This window comes from Papio anubis, chromosome 7 (genome assembly GCF_008728515.1).
Source record: "Papio anubis isolate 15944 chromosome 7, Panubis1.0, whole genome shotgun sequence".
Lineage (NCBI taxonomy): Eukaryota > Metazoa > Chordata > Mammalia > Primates > Cercopithecidae > Papio > Papio anubis.
The window spans coordinates 145,106,294-145,124,847 of NC_044982.1; the positions used below are offsets into that span (position 1 = coordinate 145,106,294).

Here is an 18,554-nt window from a genome sequence, read left to right on the forward strand (position 1 = left end):
CGTCTCTCAGACTCAGGGAGCTGCACCCCACCCGAGACCACGGCACCTCTCAGCGTCACCCCTGACTGCCTGCAGTGGGCCCAGGCGGTTCAGGTGTGACTCCTTAGCCCAGCTCTCAAGGATGGGCTCAGCTGCTGTCTTACTGTGGGCTGTGGCTGCCAGGAGCACCTCCCTGAGGAGTGGGCTGTCGCGTCAGAGACTCCGGGGCTACTGGGAGACACCCACAAACACTCACCCCAGCCCACACTGCTACCCTGAGTTTAGCCACAGGCGGGCGAGACCACCAGAATTAGAACCTGCCTTCACTCTGGCATGCAGTCCACGGCTGCTCGGGGAGGAAGGGATAGACGCCCACCAGCTCCCTGTGCGCCCCTGCCTCCGAGCCCTGGGTCACAGCCAGCTCTGTGGAGCCCAGAGTTAACACCATGTCTCACATTTTGGAGGAGACTCCACAGCCCCAGCAGTTCCAGGTCGCCCCTTCCTCCGGGGAGCCTACCCTTCAGCCCCAGGCTTGGCAGGCTGCACCTCTGGCAGGGCCTGGAAAGCCAAGCGCAGGGTGTGTGAGGCCCTCAGTCTATGGGCTGTTCCCTGGGGGTGAATGAGAAGACCATGGCCCAGGACGCTTCCTCATACCCTTGCCCTGGGTGTTCACAGAGAGGCCCCACGAGGGTACAGAGGGCAGCCTCAGATTGGGAAGTGCGTCCACAGGCTTCCCACAGAGGCTCTGCCCTTTGGTGCCTCCTACGCAGACTGCAGCACCCCCACAGAGCTCCAACCCGGGGTGGCAGGACCACCCCAAGGGCCTCTGCGTCCTGGGAGCCAGGACCCCCACCTGGAGTTGGGGAAGTTGCTGGCGGGGAAGGGAGGATGATGAAGGAGGAGATCATCTGGCAATGGCCCTGGAGCATTCTTGAGCCACCCCCTCCCAGTCTGGGCCACGCCCTGTGGCAGGTGGGAGGACAATGTCGCCTGTGTGCCGTCACCCCAGCACGCTGGCTCAAGGGGAGGGCTGTGGTGCGGTCGCACTCCAGCCTCGGCCTCTCCTGATGTCCCTCTCCCTCCCTGCACAACCCCTGCTATCTGCCATCTCCATCCATCCAGCAGGGTCGCCTCCACAGGACCCAGGCGTCACCAAGGTAAGCAGTTTCCTGTCTTCCTTCCACCTGCTCCAGTCACTGCAGTAGAGGGACCTGGCAGCAGGGGCTCTGGAAAGAAGAATCTGGAAGGTGGGGTGGGGCAAAGGGGACCCTGGGACATTCAAGCACAGGGGATCAGAAGCACTGGCCCTTGCCTGGCTGGTCTCCAAGCTGCAACCACCATGAAATGTGAGGACAGTCTGGCAAGGCAGGACCCCAGGCCCCTGGCACATCATCCCCTAACCTGCATGCCCTCCAGGTTTAGGGGGCTGTCCAGCAGTTCCTCATCCCCAAAGGGCTGCAGGCCTGATGGCTGGTCAGCCCCAGAGTCCCCGGGAGCTCCTCGGCGCTGCAGGGCGCTGCAGCAGGAGGCCCAGCACGAACCTCCGGGTCCCGCCCAGTCCAAGTCTCACCGTGGACTCTCAGTACGAGACGGGCCACATTCGCAAGCTGCAGGCCCGGCACATGCAGATGCAGGAGAAGACTTTCACCAAGTGGATCAACAACGTCTTCCAGTGCGGCCAGGTGAGTATAGCCAGCTGTGACCCACAGCCCACCCGTACCATGCCCCCAGCTCTGGCCAGTGGCCCTCGGGGGCGAGCTGTGGGGTCATCTGCCTGAGGCCAAGCTGAGGCCAGAGCTCCTTCTTCCAAGGCAGCTGCTCTGGGTCACACCTCTCAGGTCCCAGGATGGGAGGACAGGTGAAGCTGGGCTGACCTCATACCTGCCGCCGTCCCCTCCCCAGGTGGGCATCAAGATCCGGAACCTGTACACAGAGCTGGCTGATGGCATCCACCTCCTGCGGCTGCTGGAGCTTATCTCAGGGGAGGCCCTGCCACCCCCCAGCCGGGGCCGCTTGCGCGTGCACTTCCTGGAGAACAGCAGCCGAGCCCTGGCCTTCCTCAGGGCCAAGGTGGGCCCCAGGGAAAGGGGTCTGGGATGGTGCTGGGGCAGGCAGCTGGGACAGGCTGAACTATTGGGTCACCTTTCCTGGGCCAGGTCACAGGGCAGAGCAGAGGAGCTGGGGCCTCAGTACAGGGGGAGCAGCTGGGACACAGAGGAGCAGAAGCCAAGCCTTCCTCGCACAGCACCCCTGACTTGGAGAGCACCCAGCTGGCCGCGGCAGGAGCGATCCATGTCCCTACTGGGGTGGAAAATGTCACTCTGTCATAAGAGAGACTCACAGGATTCTAGGCTGAAAGAATCTTAGGCTTTTCATTTCACAGATGAGAAAACAGAGGCCCTGAATTATTTACCAGGCAAGATCGATGGTTAACCGGCCAACAGAGCCCAGATATGGGGCCATGGTGGGCTGGCATCAAGTGGGAAACAGAGGGAAGAGACGCGGACACTAAGACGGTGGGTGGGGAAGAGGAGCAGGGCCCGTCCTGGAGAAGGAGGGAGGAGGCCTCAGCAAATGAGGGGAGCCGGAGTTACCTGAAAGAAAGGGACAGGTCAAGGAGATGGCCGCTAAAAGGAAGCCGGAGCTCGAGGGACAGAGGGACCCTTATGGCCAGGGTGAGGGGCCTGTGCAGGGGTGGGGTGGAGCAAAGGGATCATTGGGAACCAGGAAACGTGAAGACCAAGGGCTCCTGGAGGTGCTGTCCTTGGAGGCTGTGAAGTCACTGAGCTGGGCTTGGCTGGACGGAGCCTGACTGTGCATTTCCATCACTATGTCCTGGAGGGGAGCTTCTGTCCAGCCTCCTGGGGTGCTGGTGTGTGGGAGGAAAGCCAGGGAGGGGAGAAACCCAAGCAAAGGGAAGGGGAGCGACCGCTGTCCTGAGCAGGTGCGAGAGCAGAACTCTGCCAGCTGCAGAATGCTGGGCCCTAGTTGATCCAGGGACAGTGACCCTGTGAGCCAGTCATCTCCCCTCCAAGAACCTGGGAAGGGTGTAAGTTCCATAGCCTTTGTCAGAGGCATTGCAGCTCTCCCCAAGCTTTATATACAGCATGTCACTGATACCTCTGAGGGTGACATCCTCGTCTCCATACACAGGAGGCAACTGTGGTCTGGAAAGGACGAGGGAGTTGCAAACACACAGGGAATGTGTGGCAGAATGAGGGATGCACTCACTTATGGAGATGCTCCCATGCCCTGGGCATTCTATGCAGGCACTGGGCTACACTAAGCAAAGCCCAGACCCCCCACCTCGAGGCATCTGGCTTCAATGGGAGACAGGTTCATTGAACCCAGATCAGCGGTATGCTGGTAAATGTTTAACAAATGATTCTCTGGGGGAAATAAAAGCTCCAGTGTGCTGTAGTCGCTGATCCTATGGCGTTAATACCCCCAGCACGGTGAGTTTAAGTCACCAGTGTGACATCGCTCAATAGGAAGTCGGGAGGATGGGCTCTCAGGAGCTGGGAGGAGCAGACAAACACCCCACTCCCCAGAGGCTCCAACTCTAAGGCAAGGTGATTGACACGCCAGGTGGAATCCACCCCAGGAGCACGAGTGGAATCCTTTAGCGACCAGCCGGATATACCAAAGCTTACCCAGGGGGACACCCAGGGCTGCAGCTCCTCCCACAGGGCTAGTAGTGGCTGGGTGAAGCCAGTTGCCCTTCAGGTCTTAGGGAACGTCTCACTCCTTTTCTTTCTCCATTTGGTACTTACTGATTGATTCTCTGCTGTGTGCCACTCCACTAGGATACATCAGAAAACAAAGTCAAGATCCTCACTTGAGCAGGGCAAGGGGATCAAGAGTGTATATTTGGGTGGGAGAAATAGTCCTTAGGTTTCTATGTTAAATAAAGTGGTCAGGCTAGGCAACATCTGCGTGAAGAGTCAAAGGCAGGGAGGTGAATCGCCATGCAGTTATACTTTCAGACAGCAGGCACGGCCGTGCAAAGGCCTGAAGTCCTGTGCTTAGAATCCCACGTAACTACAAGAATCCGACGGGCTTGGAGCTGTGTGGTTCCACAGAGAGGAAGATGCAGCCAGAGGGGGCTGGGGGCCAGACCCTGCGGGGCTTCTCCCCTTGACCTACCTATCCTCCCTGTCCACGTGGCAAGATGTAGGGCAGAGGAGTCTCAACATTGGTGTACTTAAGAGCCACCCAAGGTGTTGTTCAAGTGCAAATTCTCAGGCTCTGGCCCAAGGCAGTCTGACTGGGTGGAACCTGGGAATCTGGATTTATAGCTGGCCGTGTTGGAGCTGGAACAGATGAAGAAGGCTGAGATCTGGGTGTGAGCCCAGGGACCCAGCCACCCCTGGATATCCCAGGACACCCTGGGAGATGGAGGCAGACAGTTGCTATTATCTGTTGGGCTCACCATTGACTGTTATGACCCCTCATTTCCAAACCCTGTAGCTGAACCACTGATTTTGGCCCAGGTCTACCTGTAGCCCACACACAGGGGGTCCTGCTGCTCTAGCAGCCCAGCCCAGTTCACCAGGTTGGGGTTTCACCCAGGTGGGCTTGAGGCCATAGCTCCAACCAGGCGGGACGCCTTTGCTTTCCTGGACTTATCCCCTGCCGGCTTCTCCCTGGGGGACCTCCCGGCTGGGGCAGGATAGATTCCAGGACCCTCCCATCCCGCAGCTGGCACCCTAAGCTTTTGGTGACTGAGTCCTCTCTGGACATGGGCTTCATGGCTTAGCCCAGCCAACTGTGCCCACAGGTGCCAATACCACTCATCGGGCCAGAGAACATCGTAGATGGAGACCAGACACTCATCCTGGGACTCATCTGGGTCATCATTCTGCGTTTCCAGATCTCCCATATCTCCTTGGACAAGGTATGGCTCAGTCCCCAGCACCCAGCACCTGGTGACTCAGCCCAGCCCTCGCCTCACCTCAGACTCCTGGGGACTGAGAAGTTCCATGCAACTTTTATGATTCCCATAGGAGATCTTGGAAACTGCAAAGTCAATATTCACTCTTCAACCATGGGTGAAGAACCCAGGATACCAGAGATACTGTAACGTTGTAATATGCTAAAGTGAGGGACAGGGCCATGGACTTCAAACCAGGTCTGGGCAAGTCATTCACTAGGGAGGGTTCATGGTCACTGCCAGCACCCACTTTCACCCTTGTGTGTTGCTCCCCACTTGGCACTGAGGCTCTGTAACTTCCATTATACCACAATGTACTGTTGGGAGAAATGCAATGTGTGGAGGGAGTCCCAGCTCTGGAGGTTTACAAAGTCCCCGGCACCCTGCAGACCAAAGACAGCGTTTCTTTCATGGCCCCCCGCTTCCTCCATTCTACCTCTTTCCCCCGCACTGGATCAGAAAGACTGTAAACTCTTTGTGGCACAGGCCTGTAGTCCCAGCTCTCGGGAGGCCCAGGTGGGAAGATAAACTGAGCTCAGGATGTCGAGGGTGTGGTGAGCCGTGATTGTACCACTGCACTCCAGCCTGGGTCACAGAGTGAGACCCTGTCTCAAAAAAAAAAAAAAAAAGTCCTTATACTTACCCTTTTTCATAGTTTCATGATTTCCAGAATGCCACCTAAAACTCAATTCTAGTAGGTAAGGAAAGTCAACCTGGAGAATGAAACCCTCATGAAAAGAAGCCACACATCTGGCACAAGTCCAGGACGGCCTGGAAACTCAGGGCCTGAGCCCCAGGAGGGCAGGAGAACTGTGCCTCTGCAGGGCTGAGCATCTATTTGAAGGCTGGAGGGGCTGATGGATTTCTAACTGACCTCAAGCCCTTTCAGGAAGCCATACTCACCTCCCCAGGCCCCTGGCCAGTTTCAGGTGCCCCCTGCAGCCTAGGCCCCTGGGAGCAGCACCGTCTCTGCCTGTCTGCAGCCCCCTCTGGCCCTGCTTGCTGCTGACTCAGATGTGTTTGGGCTCAGGCTAGCCCTGCTCCCTCACAAGCCATCCCAGCATTTTCCCTAGTTCCATCTGCCAGCCTGGCCCCACCATGCAGGGTACTGGGGCCTGACCTCACTAGGACCCAGGGCCTTGAGACTCCACTCCCCGGCATGTGGGCACCATGCACATCCTTCCTACCCAAGCTCTGGGGCCCAGAGGGCAGGGGAAGTGCAACCCGCTGAACCTTGATATTTTGAGTTTATAAACAGGAAGTGAGGGTGGGCGTGGTGGCTAACACCTGTAATCCTAGCACTTTGGGAGGCTAAGGCAGGCGGATCACTTGAGGTCAGGAGTTTGAGACCAGCCTAGCCAACATACTGAAACCTCGTCTACTAAAATACAAAAAGTTAGCCAGGCATAGTGGTGTGTCCCTGTCACCCTAGTTACTAGGGAGGCTGAGGCAGGAGAATTGCTTGAACCTGGGAGGCGGAGGTTGCAATGAGCCGAGATCGCACCACTGCACTCCAGCCCATAACATCGGGCCTGGCTCACAGAAAGCCTGCAGTGACGCGACCCAGTCTCATGAAACCCAGCCACAATCCCATGAGCCCGAGGTCAGTTAGCACAGCACCTGGCCCATCAGAGGGCTCAAAAAATGGGAGCTGTTGCTGTGTGGTCACCTGTGGTCATGCAAAGCCAGCACCTCTGCAGGGACGGCTTTCCCTTGCTCCACTTCTTTGGAAGGCCCGTCGCTCTCACCCCCAACCCCTGCCCACCGTGGATGAAATTGGGTAAAATCAGATACTCTAAAGAGAGGAGAGTCACACTGACCCCGGGCCGGGGAGAAGCAGGATCCGGCTATGGCCAGCCTGCCTCTCCCACAGCCTGTAGGCTGTCTGCCTCCCTACCCCATCCTTGCATGGTGACCCTGCTGCCCTGTCCTGCCAGGAGGAGTTCGGGGCCAGTGCAGCCCTGTTGTCCACCAAGGAAGCCCTACTGGTCTGGTGCCAGCGGAAGACAGCCAGCTACACCAACGTGAACATTACCGATTTCTCCCGAAGCTGGAGCGATGGGCTGGGCTTCAATGCCCTCATCCATGCCCACAGGTGTGACCCCACCCTTGTCAGGAGGCCTCCGCCCACTGGCCAACGACGCCTGGGTTTGGGTCCTCAGCCTGCCCATTGTCCCACATCTCTAGGCTTGAAGGAGGGAAAGTGGACACAGATGTAGAAGGGGCTGATGTCTGAGTCCCTGCTCTGGGTTGGCCCCTTTCCCTTCCCTAGACAATGCTACGAGATTGGCCAAGTTTACCTTTGACCCCAGTCTTCTGCACTTCCTGTGCCCCTCAATTCTATTCATGTTCTTCACCCTGGCAGCACTTGCCCTTTGGAGGTTCCCCCAGCCCCCCAGCCTGGTCCCTGTGCCAAATGAACCCTCCTCTTTCTCTATCAGAGTCCTACTCCTTCAGCAGAGCCTCAGATAACTATTGGGAAAATGAATTCACAAGAAGATGTGAATGGCCAATAGGAGCATGAGTGCATTTAAGAATCTACTGAAAGGAAAGCAATAGGTTCCTGCTGGTGAAGAGCCCTTCTCGCTCTCTTTCCAGGCCAGACCTGTTGGACTACAGCTCCCTGCGTCCAGACCGCCCACTGCACAACCTCGCCTTTGCTTTCCTGGTGGCTGAGCAGGAGCTGGGCATCGCTCAGCTGCTGGACCCCGAGGACGTGGCAGCCACACAGCCAGATGAGCGCTCCATCATGACCTACGTCTCCCTCTACTACCACTACTGCTCCCGCCTGCATCAGGGGCAGACTGTCCAGAGGAGACTCACTAAGGTGGGGGAGAAAGGAGGGGTGGGGTGAGCAAGGGCTCCAGAGGCAGACAGGCCTAAGCATGAAGCCTGCCCTGCCACGTACTAGCTGCGTGGCCTTGGCCAAGTCACCCAACTTCACTGTGCACCCTCTATCACATGGAGATGATGCTGCCTGGATGACAGAAGGCCCTTGTGAGTGTTCCAGGGAGCACAGGTCATGGGCCCAGCATGGTGCCTGGCATACAAGGGAAGCCAGGGGAGGAATGGCCCCTCCTGGGCCTCTCCCTTCTCCCCGACTCTCAGGCTATTAAGCTTCTAATGGGATTAAAAGGCTTAGAGAGCCAGGATTCTGCAAGGACAGGCACAGAAGAGGCTCTGCCGGCTGGGGCCACACAGAGTTCATGTTTCTGGGGGGCTTTCTTACTCTCTGGACACGATGGCAGAGGCTGAGGCCTGGAAGTGCTCTTCTCAGGGTGGGTATCTCAGTTGGGGTGTGGGTGGGGGGGACACAGGCCAAGGGCTGTCAGCTGCTTTGCGGGGTAGGGGGTGCAGGGAAGGGAAAGGCGGCCTAGAAAAAGAACAGCAGCCTGAAGGGCCTCAACCCCCACCAGTGAGGCCAAATGGGTAAAACAAGAGGAGGAAGGCAGGATAGCCTCACCCTCAGTCATGGAGAGGGCCCCAAGCTCCTGGGTCTGAGTGTACAATGCAAGCAAACCCAGTTCTCCGGGGTGGGGGTACCACCACTTCAAAGGATCTTTGGCTCAGAGAAGTAGCTTACAGCCCACCTGGGGAACTCTGGCTGGCACTCAGTGTCCATTCCAGGGCCTGTCCCGAGAAGGACCCTGACCCTTTCCTACGCCCTCCACCAGATCCTGCTTCAACTCCAGGAGACAGAGGCACTACAGACCCAGTACGAGCAGCTGGTGGCCGACCTGCTATGCTGGATTGCAGAGAAGCAGGCGCAGCTGGAGGCGCGGGATTTCCCAGATTCGCTGCCCGCCATGCGGCAGCTACTAGCAGCGTTCACCATCTTCCGCACCCAGGAGAAGCCACCCCGCCTGCAGCAGCGAGGGGCTGCAGAGGCCCTGCTCTTCCGGCTACAGACAGCACTCCAAGCCCAGAACCGCAGGCTCTTCCTGCCTCCTGAGGGCCTGGGCCTTGCAGAGCTGTCCCAGTGCTGGGCAGGGCTGGAATGGGCAGAGGCCGCAAGGAGCCAGGCCCTGCAGCAGAGGCTACTGCAGCTGGAGCGGCTAGAAACCCTGGCCCGGCGCTTCCAGCGCAAGGCAGCTCTCCGGGAGAGTTTCCTTAAGGATGCAGAGCAGGTGCTGGACCAGGCCAGAGCCCTGCCAGCCAGCCTGGCCACGGTGGAGGCAGCCATCCAGAGGCTGGGCATGCTGGAAGCTGGCATCCTGCCCCAGGAGGGGCGCTTCCAGGCCCTGGCTGAGATTGCAGACATCCTCCAGCAGGAGCAGTACCACAGCTGGGCAGATGTGGCCCGCAGGTGAGCCCCAGCACATGAACTCTCCTCACAACTGGCTGAGGCTCTCCTACCACACCCCCATCCTTCCATGTCATGTGCCCATTCTGTGCCAGAGAGGAGAGGGGTGATTTATGGGTTCAGGGCTCCCTCTACAAAGATCTATCTCCCAGTGATGCTTGCAAGTCCACCATCAGTAATTCATCCCTATTGGTAAAGCACTTTCTAGGTAGCCTCTGATTCATCCACTAAACAAGAATTGATTGAGTGTCTACTACATCCCACACACTGTGCTAGCTGCTGGAGATTTAGTAGAGAAGAGGACAAACAAAAATTCCCTCCCTCATGAGCTTACACACTACTAAGGAAAACAGACAAATAAGAAAAATTCATAGCATGTGGTAATAAAGAAATAATAATAATAAAGGAGAGGCTGGGCACGGTGGCTCACGCCTGTAGTCCCAGCACTTTGGGAGGCTGAAGTAGGAGGATGACCTGAGGTCAAGAGCTCAAGACAGCCTGGCCAACATAGCGAAACCCCGTTTCTACTAAAAAATACAAAAATTAGCCAGGCATGGTGGCGAGTGCCTGTAATCCCACCTACTCGGGAGGCTGAGGCAGGAGAATCGCTTGAACCTGGGAGGCAGAGGTTGCAATGAACAGAGATGGCACCATTGCACTCCAGCCTGGGCAACAGAGCGAGACTCCATCTCCAAAAAATAATAATAATAATGATAATAATAACAATAAAGAGGATAGGGGAATATGAGGTGCTAAGGTTGAGTCGCTAGAGGGGATTCACTGGGAAGTTGACTTCCAAGTAAAGACCAGAAAGAAGTGGGCAGCTGGCCATGCAGACATGGGAGACAGAGTATTCTAGGCAGAGGACACGGCAAATGCAGTGTCCTTTCAGGCGAGCGCATGCCTAGCAGGTTTGAAAAGTAGCCTGAAGGCCAGTGTTGGCCAAAGTGAACAAGTGGCAGGAGCTGAGGTCAGGCGGGCACAGGGGTGAGGGGTGGGGATGGAGGTCAAGCCCGGCCTTGCAGGTACAGTAACGATTTGGTTTTTACTCAGAGATGGGAAATTAGTGGAGGACTTGAGCAGAGGAGTGACACGATCTGACTTTTGTTTTGTGATGCTCACCTGGATGTCATGTTGGGAATAGATCCAAGGGGCAGAGGCAGAAGCAGAGACACCAGTTACAAAGCTATTGCAGTAATCCAGGACAGAGCAGCAGTGGTGATAAGGGGTGAGGTTCTGGATAGATTTTGCAGACAGTGCCAAGTACAATTTGCAGACAGATCAGACGTGGCCTGTGAGAAAATGAGTTATCAAGATGTTAGGCCGGGCCCGGCGACTCACGCCTGCAATCCCAGCACTTTGGGAGGCCAAGGCAAGTGAATCACCTGAGGTCAGGAGTTCGAGAGCAGCCTGGCCAACATGGTGAAACCCATCTCTACTGAAAAGACAAAAATTAGCCAGGCATGGTGGCCTATGCCTGTAATCCCAGCTACTCACGTGGCTGAGGCAGGAAAGTCACTTGAACCTGGGAGGTGGAGGTTGCAGTGAGCCAAGATTGCACCACTGCATTCCAGCCTGGGTGACAGAGCAGATTCTGTCTCAAAAAAAAAAAAAAAAAAGATTTTAGTCTGGGCACCTGGAAGGATGGAGTTTTCATCAGCTGAGATGGGGACTGCATGCAAGGTAGGGGGCCCTGACAGCCTGATCCTTCCAGGCCCTCCTTCTGGCTTCTCTGCATGTGTCCAAAGATAGGACACACTGCCCCTCCCACCCCCTGCCAGGATGCTCTCAGAGTCCATAGGCCTTGCCCCAGCCACAGAGGTCAGACTCCTCCAGGGCAGCCAAGCCCCATCACGGACCAGGGAACCCTGAAGTAGCTTCCCTGCCCCAACCCAGAGGAGATCTCCCTTATTCTCACGTCCTCCAGGCAGGAGGAAGTTACCCTGCGCTGGCAGAGGCTCCTTCAGCGTCTGCAGGGACAGAGGAAGCAGGTGGCAGACATGCAGGCTGTGCTGAGCCTGCTGCAGGAGGTGGAGGCTGCCTCCCACCAGCTAGAGGAGCTGCAGGTGGGCACTGGACCAGCAGGCCCTTGGGAAACACAGCAGGAGGGGGGACTTCCCCAGTGCCAGTGCTCAGAGGGACCCAGCACTTTGGGGCCACTGCAATGACCACTCATCTCTGGCCAGGGGCCGGCCAGGTCCACCGCCTGTGGGCAGCAGCTGGCAGAAGTGGTGGAGCTGTTGCAGAGGCATGACCTGCTGGAGGCCCAAGTCTCGGCCCACGGAGCCCATGTGAGCCATCTTGCCCAGCAGACAGCAGAGCTGGACTCCTCCCTGGGCACCAGTGTGGAGGTGCTGCAGGCCAAGGCCAAGACACTGGTCCAGCTCCACCAGAGCCTGGTGGCTCTTGTCAGGGCCCGGTAAGAGACTGCCCCAACTCTTCCACCTTTCCCAGAACTTTTCTGTAACCCAAATTATCTCCTGCCCAGGTTAAAGTACTGTTGGCCTGGCAGTTTTCTCCATACTGACCCTCACTTCCAAAGCCTCTGTCTCACCTGTTGAGTCATCCAGGGAAAAGAAAAACCCTAAGGGGAGTGTCTAACGCCTGAGGGGAACCCACTGCCCATGCCCCACTACTCCCCATGTCCTTCAGTGGTCCCTACTGTTCCTCAGGCGGGCGCTGCTGGAGCAGACCCTACAGCGGGCAGAGTTCCTGTGCAACTGTGAAGAGGAGGAAGCCTGGCTGAAGGAGTGCGGACAGCGGGTGGGGAATGCGGTCCTGGGCCGGGATCTCAGCCAGATCGCAGGCACCCTGCAGAAACACAAGGTGGCAGCGCCCCGTGCACGCCCGCCAGTCGCTAGCGCTGCACCCTTCCCTCTCGGCCCCCGGGCCCTCCCCTGTTCTTCCTTCACTGAGCCCCCTGCTCTGCCCGCCGCTAGGCCCTGGAAGCTGAGGTCCACCGCCACCAGGCCGTGTGCGTAGATCTCGTGCGGAGGGGACGCGACCTCAGCGCCCGCAGGCCCCCGACGCAGCCGGATCCCGGGGAACGGGCAGAGGCCGTGCAGGGCGCGTGGCAGCTGCTTCAGACCCGGGTGGTGGAGCACGGCTCACGGCTGCAGACAGCCCTGCTGGTCCTGCAGGTAGCGGGGCGGGGTAGGGGCGGGGTAGGGGCGGGGCCCAGCGAGGCGGGGGATAGGGGTGCCGGGACCTGCCAGCGCTCAGCCGCGCCCCTTCATCCACACACCCCCCGACCCCCTCCTGCAGTACTTCGCAGACGCGGCGGAGGCGGCTTCGTGGCTGCGCGAGCGGAGATTCTCGCTGGAGAGAGCGTCCTGCGGTCAAGACCAGGCGGCAGCGGAGACGCTGCTGCGGCGCCACGTGCGGTTGGAGCGCGTCCTGCGCGCCTTCGCGGCCGAGCTGCGGCGGCTGGAGGAGCAGGCCCGGGAGGCCTCGGCCCGGGCGTCGTTGTTCACGGTGCGGACGGGGGACAGGGAAGGTCTCCCTTGCTCTACTGCCGCTGGCCCACACAGAGGACAAAAATGGGAGGGCCTTTGTGGCCTCTGGCCTGGAATTCGTGGCCTTCCCGTGGCTGTGGGTGTCCCTCACCCTAGTCCTCAGGGGCATCTCACCTGTTGACCTAGCCCAGAAGTACTGGAATCCTGTCTGCCCACGCCGACCGAGGGCATCCAGATACAGCCTGGCCTGGCTCCCGTTGCTGGCAGTTTCAGAGCGTTAAGCAGTTTCCTCCAGGAAGGTTCCCTCCACTTGCATCCAGGCCGGTAGTGACCCTTCAGCCCTGTTTGGCTGTCTCTCCTGACTTAGCCCTCCTTGGTGGTTTGGACTCATCACTGCCTCAGACTGCCTTCTGACACCCCTTGCTCAGTTCATTGAGCCCCCAAAGTTCTTTAAAACACGTACAGCTTGGCTCACAGCCCCCATTCAAGAAGCTGTGTGTGTAGCACATGACGTGGAAGTCAAAGCCATCGGATCCTGTGTTCACATTTGGCCCCTCGACTCTCAGCCCCAAGGAAGTTTCCTGTCCCCCAGACCCATGTCCCACACACCCCTTGAGCTACAGCTCAGGCCCTCCAGGTCTCAGGGCACAGAGGCGGGGGTAGCCAAAGCCCCTGCTGTGTGATGGGGCCCTCTCTAGACACGCTGCCCTCTGTCACACAGGTGAAGTGTGCCCTGAGCCCTCCAGGAGGAAGCCTGAGGAACCCAGGGCCCTGGAGTGAGGCTTCCTGCCACCCTGGGGATGCCTGGAAGACGGCTCTCCCAGCTGAGCCTGACCCTGACTTTGATCCCAACACCATACTCCAGACACAGGACCACTTGGGTCAGGACTATGAGAGTGTGCGGGCCCTGGCAGAGGTAACACTTCTTTTTCAAGAAATGCTCGAGTCCTTACCCTGTGCCAGAAACTCCTGCGCAATGATCCCAGGGGAGAAGGCAGTGACTGACATGTTCCCTGTCCTCAAGGAGCTTTTCTCATGGCTAAGAAGATGTTAGACAACTCATTAGATGCGGGTGTGATGGGATCACATGAGAAGGTAGCCCAGGTCAGGCTGGAGGTCAGGGAAGACACCTTGGAGGGAAGGACTTTTAAGCTGAGGCTTGAATGAGAAACAGAAAGCAGGTAAACCCAGGGGTGCTGGCCAGGACCTGTGCAAAGGTAGGAAGGGGGCCCAGTGGAGGAAGGGAAGACCCGGGTGCCCGCAGCACAGACGCTGAGGAGGCCATGGCCAGAGGAGAGACTAGAGAGGCAGGTGGAGGTGGAGCAGGCAGAGGGAGCGGTATGGATTTCACCTAAGAGCAGAGCTGGCACTGAGGGGTTTCAGCAGGGCAAGGCCAGACAGGAGCACACTGCCAGGTCCCTTTACCCTACCCTAAGCCCTTGCCAGCTCCCTCCAGGTGGTGCCAAGAGGCCTCTGAGAGAGGATGTGGGGCCCAGCAGTGAGGCAGGGACCCCCTCTGGCCCTGACCCTGGGCTCTGCTGGTGGGCTGGGATGGGAAGGAGCACCCCTTTGACCTTCCCCGACCCTCACCCCAGCCTTGGGCCACCTCTCTCCAGCGCCGCAGGGCCCGGCTGGAGGAGGCCATGGCCCTGTTTAGCTTCTGCAGTTCCTGTAGGGACCTCCAGTTGTGGCTGGAGAAGCACACAGCGCTGCTCCAAAGGGTGCAGCCCCAAGCTGACATCCTGGAAGTCACACAGCTCAAATATGAGGTACAGCCCTGGGAGCTTGGCACCTCCTCCTCGCCTTGCCCCTGCCTCCCTGTGGTCCGCTGCTGTAACTCAGTTCTCCAATTTAACTACCATCCTGCCTGGGGGAGGGGAGTAGAGAGCTGGCCTGAATTTCCAGGGCCTCCTGGCCCTTAAGACTCAGATGGCTGTCCTTCCAGGGGCAGGCAACGTGGGCACCCCTGTAGCAGAGAGGACCACTGAGGTACATCATAGGCTTGAGGGGAGTGCGGAAAAAGAAAAAGCCCCCCAAGAGGCCTGGGTCCTCCTTTTCCCTAGAACTTCCTCACTGCCCTGGCTGTGGGAAAGGGCCTCTGGGCTGAGGTCAGCAGCTCTGCTGAGCAACTGAGGCAGAGATATCCTGGGAACTCCACACAAATCCAACGACAGCAGGAGGAACTGAGCCAGAGGTGAGAACGAGGCAGGAGTGCAGGTGGCGAGGCAGGCGGACACAATGCCCAGCCTGGGCCTGACTCACCTCCTCCCACCGTGCCAGGTGGAGAGGCTGGACATGTCCGAGGCACAGGGAAGGGGCAAGGGACAGCCACTCTGGCAGCTTCTGTCATGTGAGGCTCTGGCCAAGGCTCCAGGATGGATGGGGAGGTGTCCCTGTGGTGGAGACAACCTCGTACCCTCTGCCCAGGTGGGGGCAGTTGGAGGCCCTGAAGAGGGAGAAGGCCGTGCAGCTGGCGCACAGTGCGGAAGTGTGCAGTTTTCTGCAGGAGTGTGGACCCACACAGGTCCAGCTGCGAGACGTGCTCCTCCAGCTGGAGGCCCTGCAGCCAGGGAGCTCAGAGGACACCCGCCACACCCTGCAGCTGGCCCAGAAGACGACTCTGGTGCTGGAGAGGAGGGTCCACCTCCTCCAAAGGGTGGTCATAAAGTACGGCCAGTGCAGTGGTGGCACTGGGAGGCAGTGACGACCATGGGAAGGCGTGGGCAGCGTAGTGAAATGAGGAAGGGACAGAAACTGGGCTGGGGAGAGGACAGGTAGGAGGGGCTGTCAGAAGCGCTCTGGGAAAGGTAGGGGGGATGATCAGCAGAAAATGCTCCTGGGGACAGGAAGAGCCCTGTGTTCTTGCTGCCCCCAGGTCAAGGGTGGAGTGGGCCATTCAGAGTCACCACCACTCTCCCTGGGGGATGCAGGTTTGGGAGGAGGACATGCGCCTGGGGCACTGGGCCTAGGACAAGGCAATGACTATGCAGTGCACCCTGTCTCCCAGGGTCGAGGAGTCAGGCCACGCAGACAGCCAGCCTCTGCAAGGACAGGTGGAAACACTGCAGGGGCTGCTGAAGCAAGTACAGGAACGAGTGGCCCAACAGGCCCGGGGCCAGGCTGAGGCTCAGGCCCGGCAGAGCTTCCTGCAAGAGAACCAGGAACTGCTACTGTGGGCAGAGAGTGTCCAGGCTCAGCTGCGCAGCAAGGAGGAGTCGGTGGATGTGGCCTCGGCTCAGCGGCTGCTGAGGGAGCACCAAGACCTGCTGGAGGAGATCCACCTGTGGCAGGAGAGGTCAGGACAGGAGGGCAGAAGGAGTGTGCTTTGGGCTGGGCCCGGGGCTCTGGGCTCTGGGTTCAAGCCCAGAAAGAGCATGCAGGAAGTAGTGTGATTTCCCCGGGGAGGGGCCCAGACTGGTTGGCATCTGGCATCTGGTGCTTGAGGACTGGGTCAGGCAGCCTGTACGCTTTAAGGAGAGACCCAGGACACTGAGCTGCCTAGGAGGCTCTCTCCAGCCCAGGCCTGGCCGGCCCCCTCCAGGTGGGCCCGGTGCGTTGCTTTCAATCAGGGCATCTACCCTCCCCTGCCATCCTGGGTAACACGGACCCCACTGGCCCCTAAGTGGAATGACTCAGGACCCACCCATGGGCCTGAGATACCCACCTTCTCAGTCAGGCAGTGCCTCTCCTCCTGCAGGGATGATGTTATGGGCTGGCAGGCAGGCAAGGCCACCAGGGACAGTCCACAGGCTGTGCCCCACCTGAGGGCGCCTGGCAGGTGGTCAAGTGGGCACTGAAATGCATCTGGTCCTCAGCTTGCCAGACTCCAGTACCTGGTTCAGGGCTGCAGCAGCTCAGAGGAAGTGGAGCCTTGCTCTAATTCACACAAGGGTGTTACCTGTTCCCAAGCCACCTGCTGAAAGGGGCACCTTTTCTAATTGTTCAAAGGCTCCATCGGGGCTTGCAGTGGCCCTGGGATCAGATGCTTGTGTGGCTTGTGTGATTTTTCCCTCTTGCGCTGTGCTGCCTCCGCATGTGCTCTAGGCCCGGCATTGGCCGTTGACAGTCCACACTTAAGGACGGCCAGCTGGAGCTGGTGGGAGCTTGGGAACCCCTGCATCCTAAGCACTCTGCTGGGTCTATCACATTCAGTGTCTCATTCATGCTCCAAGATGCATGAACCCTGGAGGTGAGAGGAGGAGGAGGCTGACAAGGGGGGCCTGCTGGGGTTTGACTCTCTGCCTGTCATCCTGGTCAGGCTGCGGCAGCTGGACGCTCAGAGCCAGCCCATGGCAGCCTTGGACTGCCCAGACTCCCAAGAGGTGGCCAACACTCTGAGGCTCCTGGGGCAGCAGGGCCAGAAACTGAAGGCTGTGTGGGAGCAGAGGCAGCAGTGGCTGCAAGAGGGGCTGGAGCTGCAAAAGTTTGGCCGAGAAGTGGATGGTTTCACTGCCACCTGTGCCAACCACGAGTCCTGGCTGCACCTGGACAACCTTGGGGTATGGAGCAGGAATGTGGAGCTAGGCTGTCACTCCCTGTCACTGGAGGGCGCTCATCCCCTTGGGTCCAGAAGCTGGGCTGGGACAGTGGCGGGTGAGATGGTCCTGACTCCCACCCTCCCAGGCATGACCTCAGGTCTCTGCACTCCCAGGAGGACGTGAGGGAGGCCCTGAGCCTGCTGCAGCAGCACCGGGAATTTGGGCGGCTCCTGAGCACCCTGGGGCCTCGGGCAGAGGCTCTGCGGGCACGCGGCGAGAAGCTGGTTCGGAGCCAGCACCCAGCTGCACACATGTGAGCCTGGCCTCAGTCTGCAGCACCTGCAGACGACCCTTTCTCAGCCTGCACAGACGGCCGCCCTGGGGCTGGGAGAGTGGGGGGTGAGGGGAGAGTACACCTCGCGCTGCGGTGGGAGTCCTCTCCCATGCCCTCCTCCAACTCCCCCGGCCCTCCAGGGTCAGAGAGCAACTGCAGAGTGTCCAGGCACAGTGGACCAGGCTCCAGGGCAGGAGTGAGCAGAGGAGGAGGCAGCTGCTGGCTTCCCTCCAGCTCCAGGTGAGGGGCAGGGCCCAGGGCGCATGCGGCCTCCCTGAGAAGAAGGCCTGAGACCATGCGGAGCTCTGTGCAGCCTACAGAGCACTTCCCTCACCTGCTGTGTCATTCATCCTCTCGACACCTTGTGTGAGGCAGGCAGCACAGCTCAGGTTTTTCCTGATGAGGAAAACTGGGGCTGTGGCCACACCGCCCGCAGACGAAGGGCCGGGCCTGATGTCTGGGCCTCTGAACTAAGCCCACATTCCCTCTCCTCCCACCATGCCCTTTCCCCAGTGCTTTGGGCCACACTTTAGGGTCTTGCACAGGTCGTGGCACCAGCTGCCAGCCTTGGCTCTGTCCAATGTTTGCTCAGCCCCCACAGCAGAGCAGGGCTGGGGGCTCCCTGAGCTCCCCTGTGTTTGGAGAGGTGCAGCCGTAGGGGATCTGATGTCGGCTAGAGCAGCAAGGACCCGACAGGCGTTCCTCCTCTCTAGGCACAGCCCTTCTGCCCCTCACGGGGAGCAGCAACCCCAGGCCCCACCCAGAACCAGCTCTGGTCCTGCTTTTCCCCGTGGGGGATCCCTTCCCTTAGAGGTAGGTCCTTGCACCAGCCCCCACCCCCATGCTCTGAGACCCACGCTTGCCCGGTTCTTGGCAGGAGTGGAAGCGGGATGTGGCGGAGCTGACGCAGTGGATGGAGGACAAGGAGCTGATGGCGGCACATGAGCCCTCCGGAGTGCACAGAAACATTCTGCGGACACTCAAGCGGCACGAAGCAGCTGAGAGCGAGCTTCTCGCCACCCGCAGACACGTGGAGGCCCTGCAGCAGGTGGGGGACACGGGACAGAGAGTG

The 18,554-nt window shown here is 59.1% G+C and overlaps 1 protein-coding gene across 1 annotated transcript in view; it reads left to right on the forward strand.

The window, feature by feature from the left end:
- The first annotated feature begins 1,254 nt into the window (after positions 1-1,254).
- SPTBN5 (spectrin beta, non-erythrocytic 5) overlaps positions 1,255-18,554 on the forward strand; it is a 45,850-nt gene continuing 28,550 nt past the window's right edge. The window contains exons 1-20 of the mRNA XM_021940460.2: positions 1,255-1,661; positions 1,882-2,049; positions 4,760-4,876; positions 6,850-7,007; positions 7,511-7,739; positions 8,587-9,218; positions 11,143-11,281; positions 11,402-11,634; positions 11,888-12,041; positions 12,155-12,355; positions 12,480-12,689; positions 13,392-13,586; positions 14,287-14,439; positions 14,734-14,864; positions 15,098-15,337; positions 15,678-15,965; positions 16,929-17,169; positions 17,322-17,461; positions 17,623-17,722; positions 18,360-18,530. Coding sequence (XP_021796152.2) covers positions 1,446-1,661; positions 1,882-2,049; positions 4,760-4,876; positions 6,850-7,007; positions 7,511-7,739; positions 8,587-9,218; positions 11,143-11,281; positions 11,402-11,634; positions 11,888-12,041; positions 12,155-12,355; positions 12,480-12,689; positions 13,392-13,586; positions 14,287-14,439; positions 14,734-14,864; positions 15,098-15,337; positions 15,678-15,965; positions 16,929-17,169; positions 17,322-17,461; positions 17,623-17,722; positions 18,360-18,530 — 4,116 coding nt within the window. The 5' untranslated portion in view covers positions 1,255-1,445. The remainder of the gene's footprint in view (positions 1,662-1,881; positions 2,050-4,759; positions 4,877-6,849; positions 7,008-7,510; positions 7,740-8,586; positions 9,219-11,142; positions 11,282-11,401; positions 11,635-11,887; positions 12,042-12,154; positions 12,356-12,479; positions 12,690-13,391; positions 13,587-14,286; positions 14,440-14,733; positions 14,865-15,097; positions 15,338-15,677; positions 15,966-16,928; positions 17,170-17,321; positions 17,462-17,622; positions 17,723-18,359; positions 18,531-18,554) is intronic.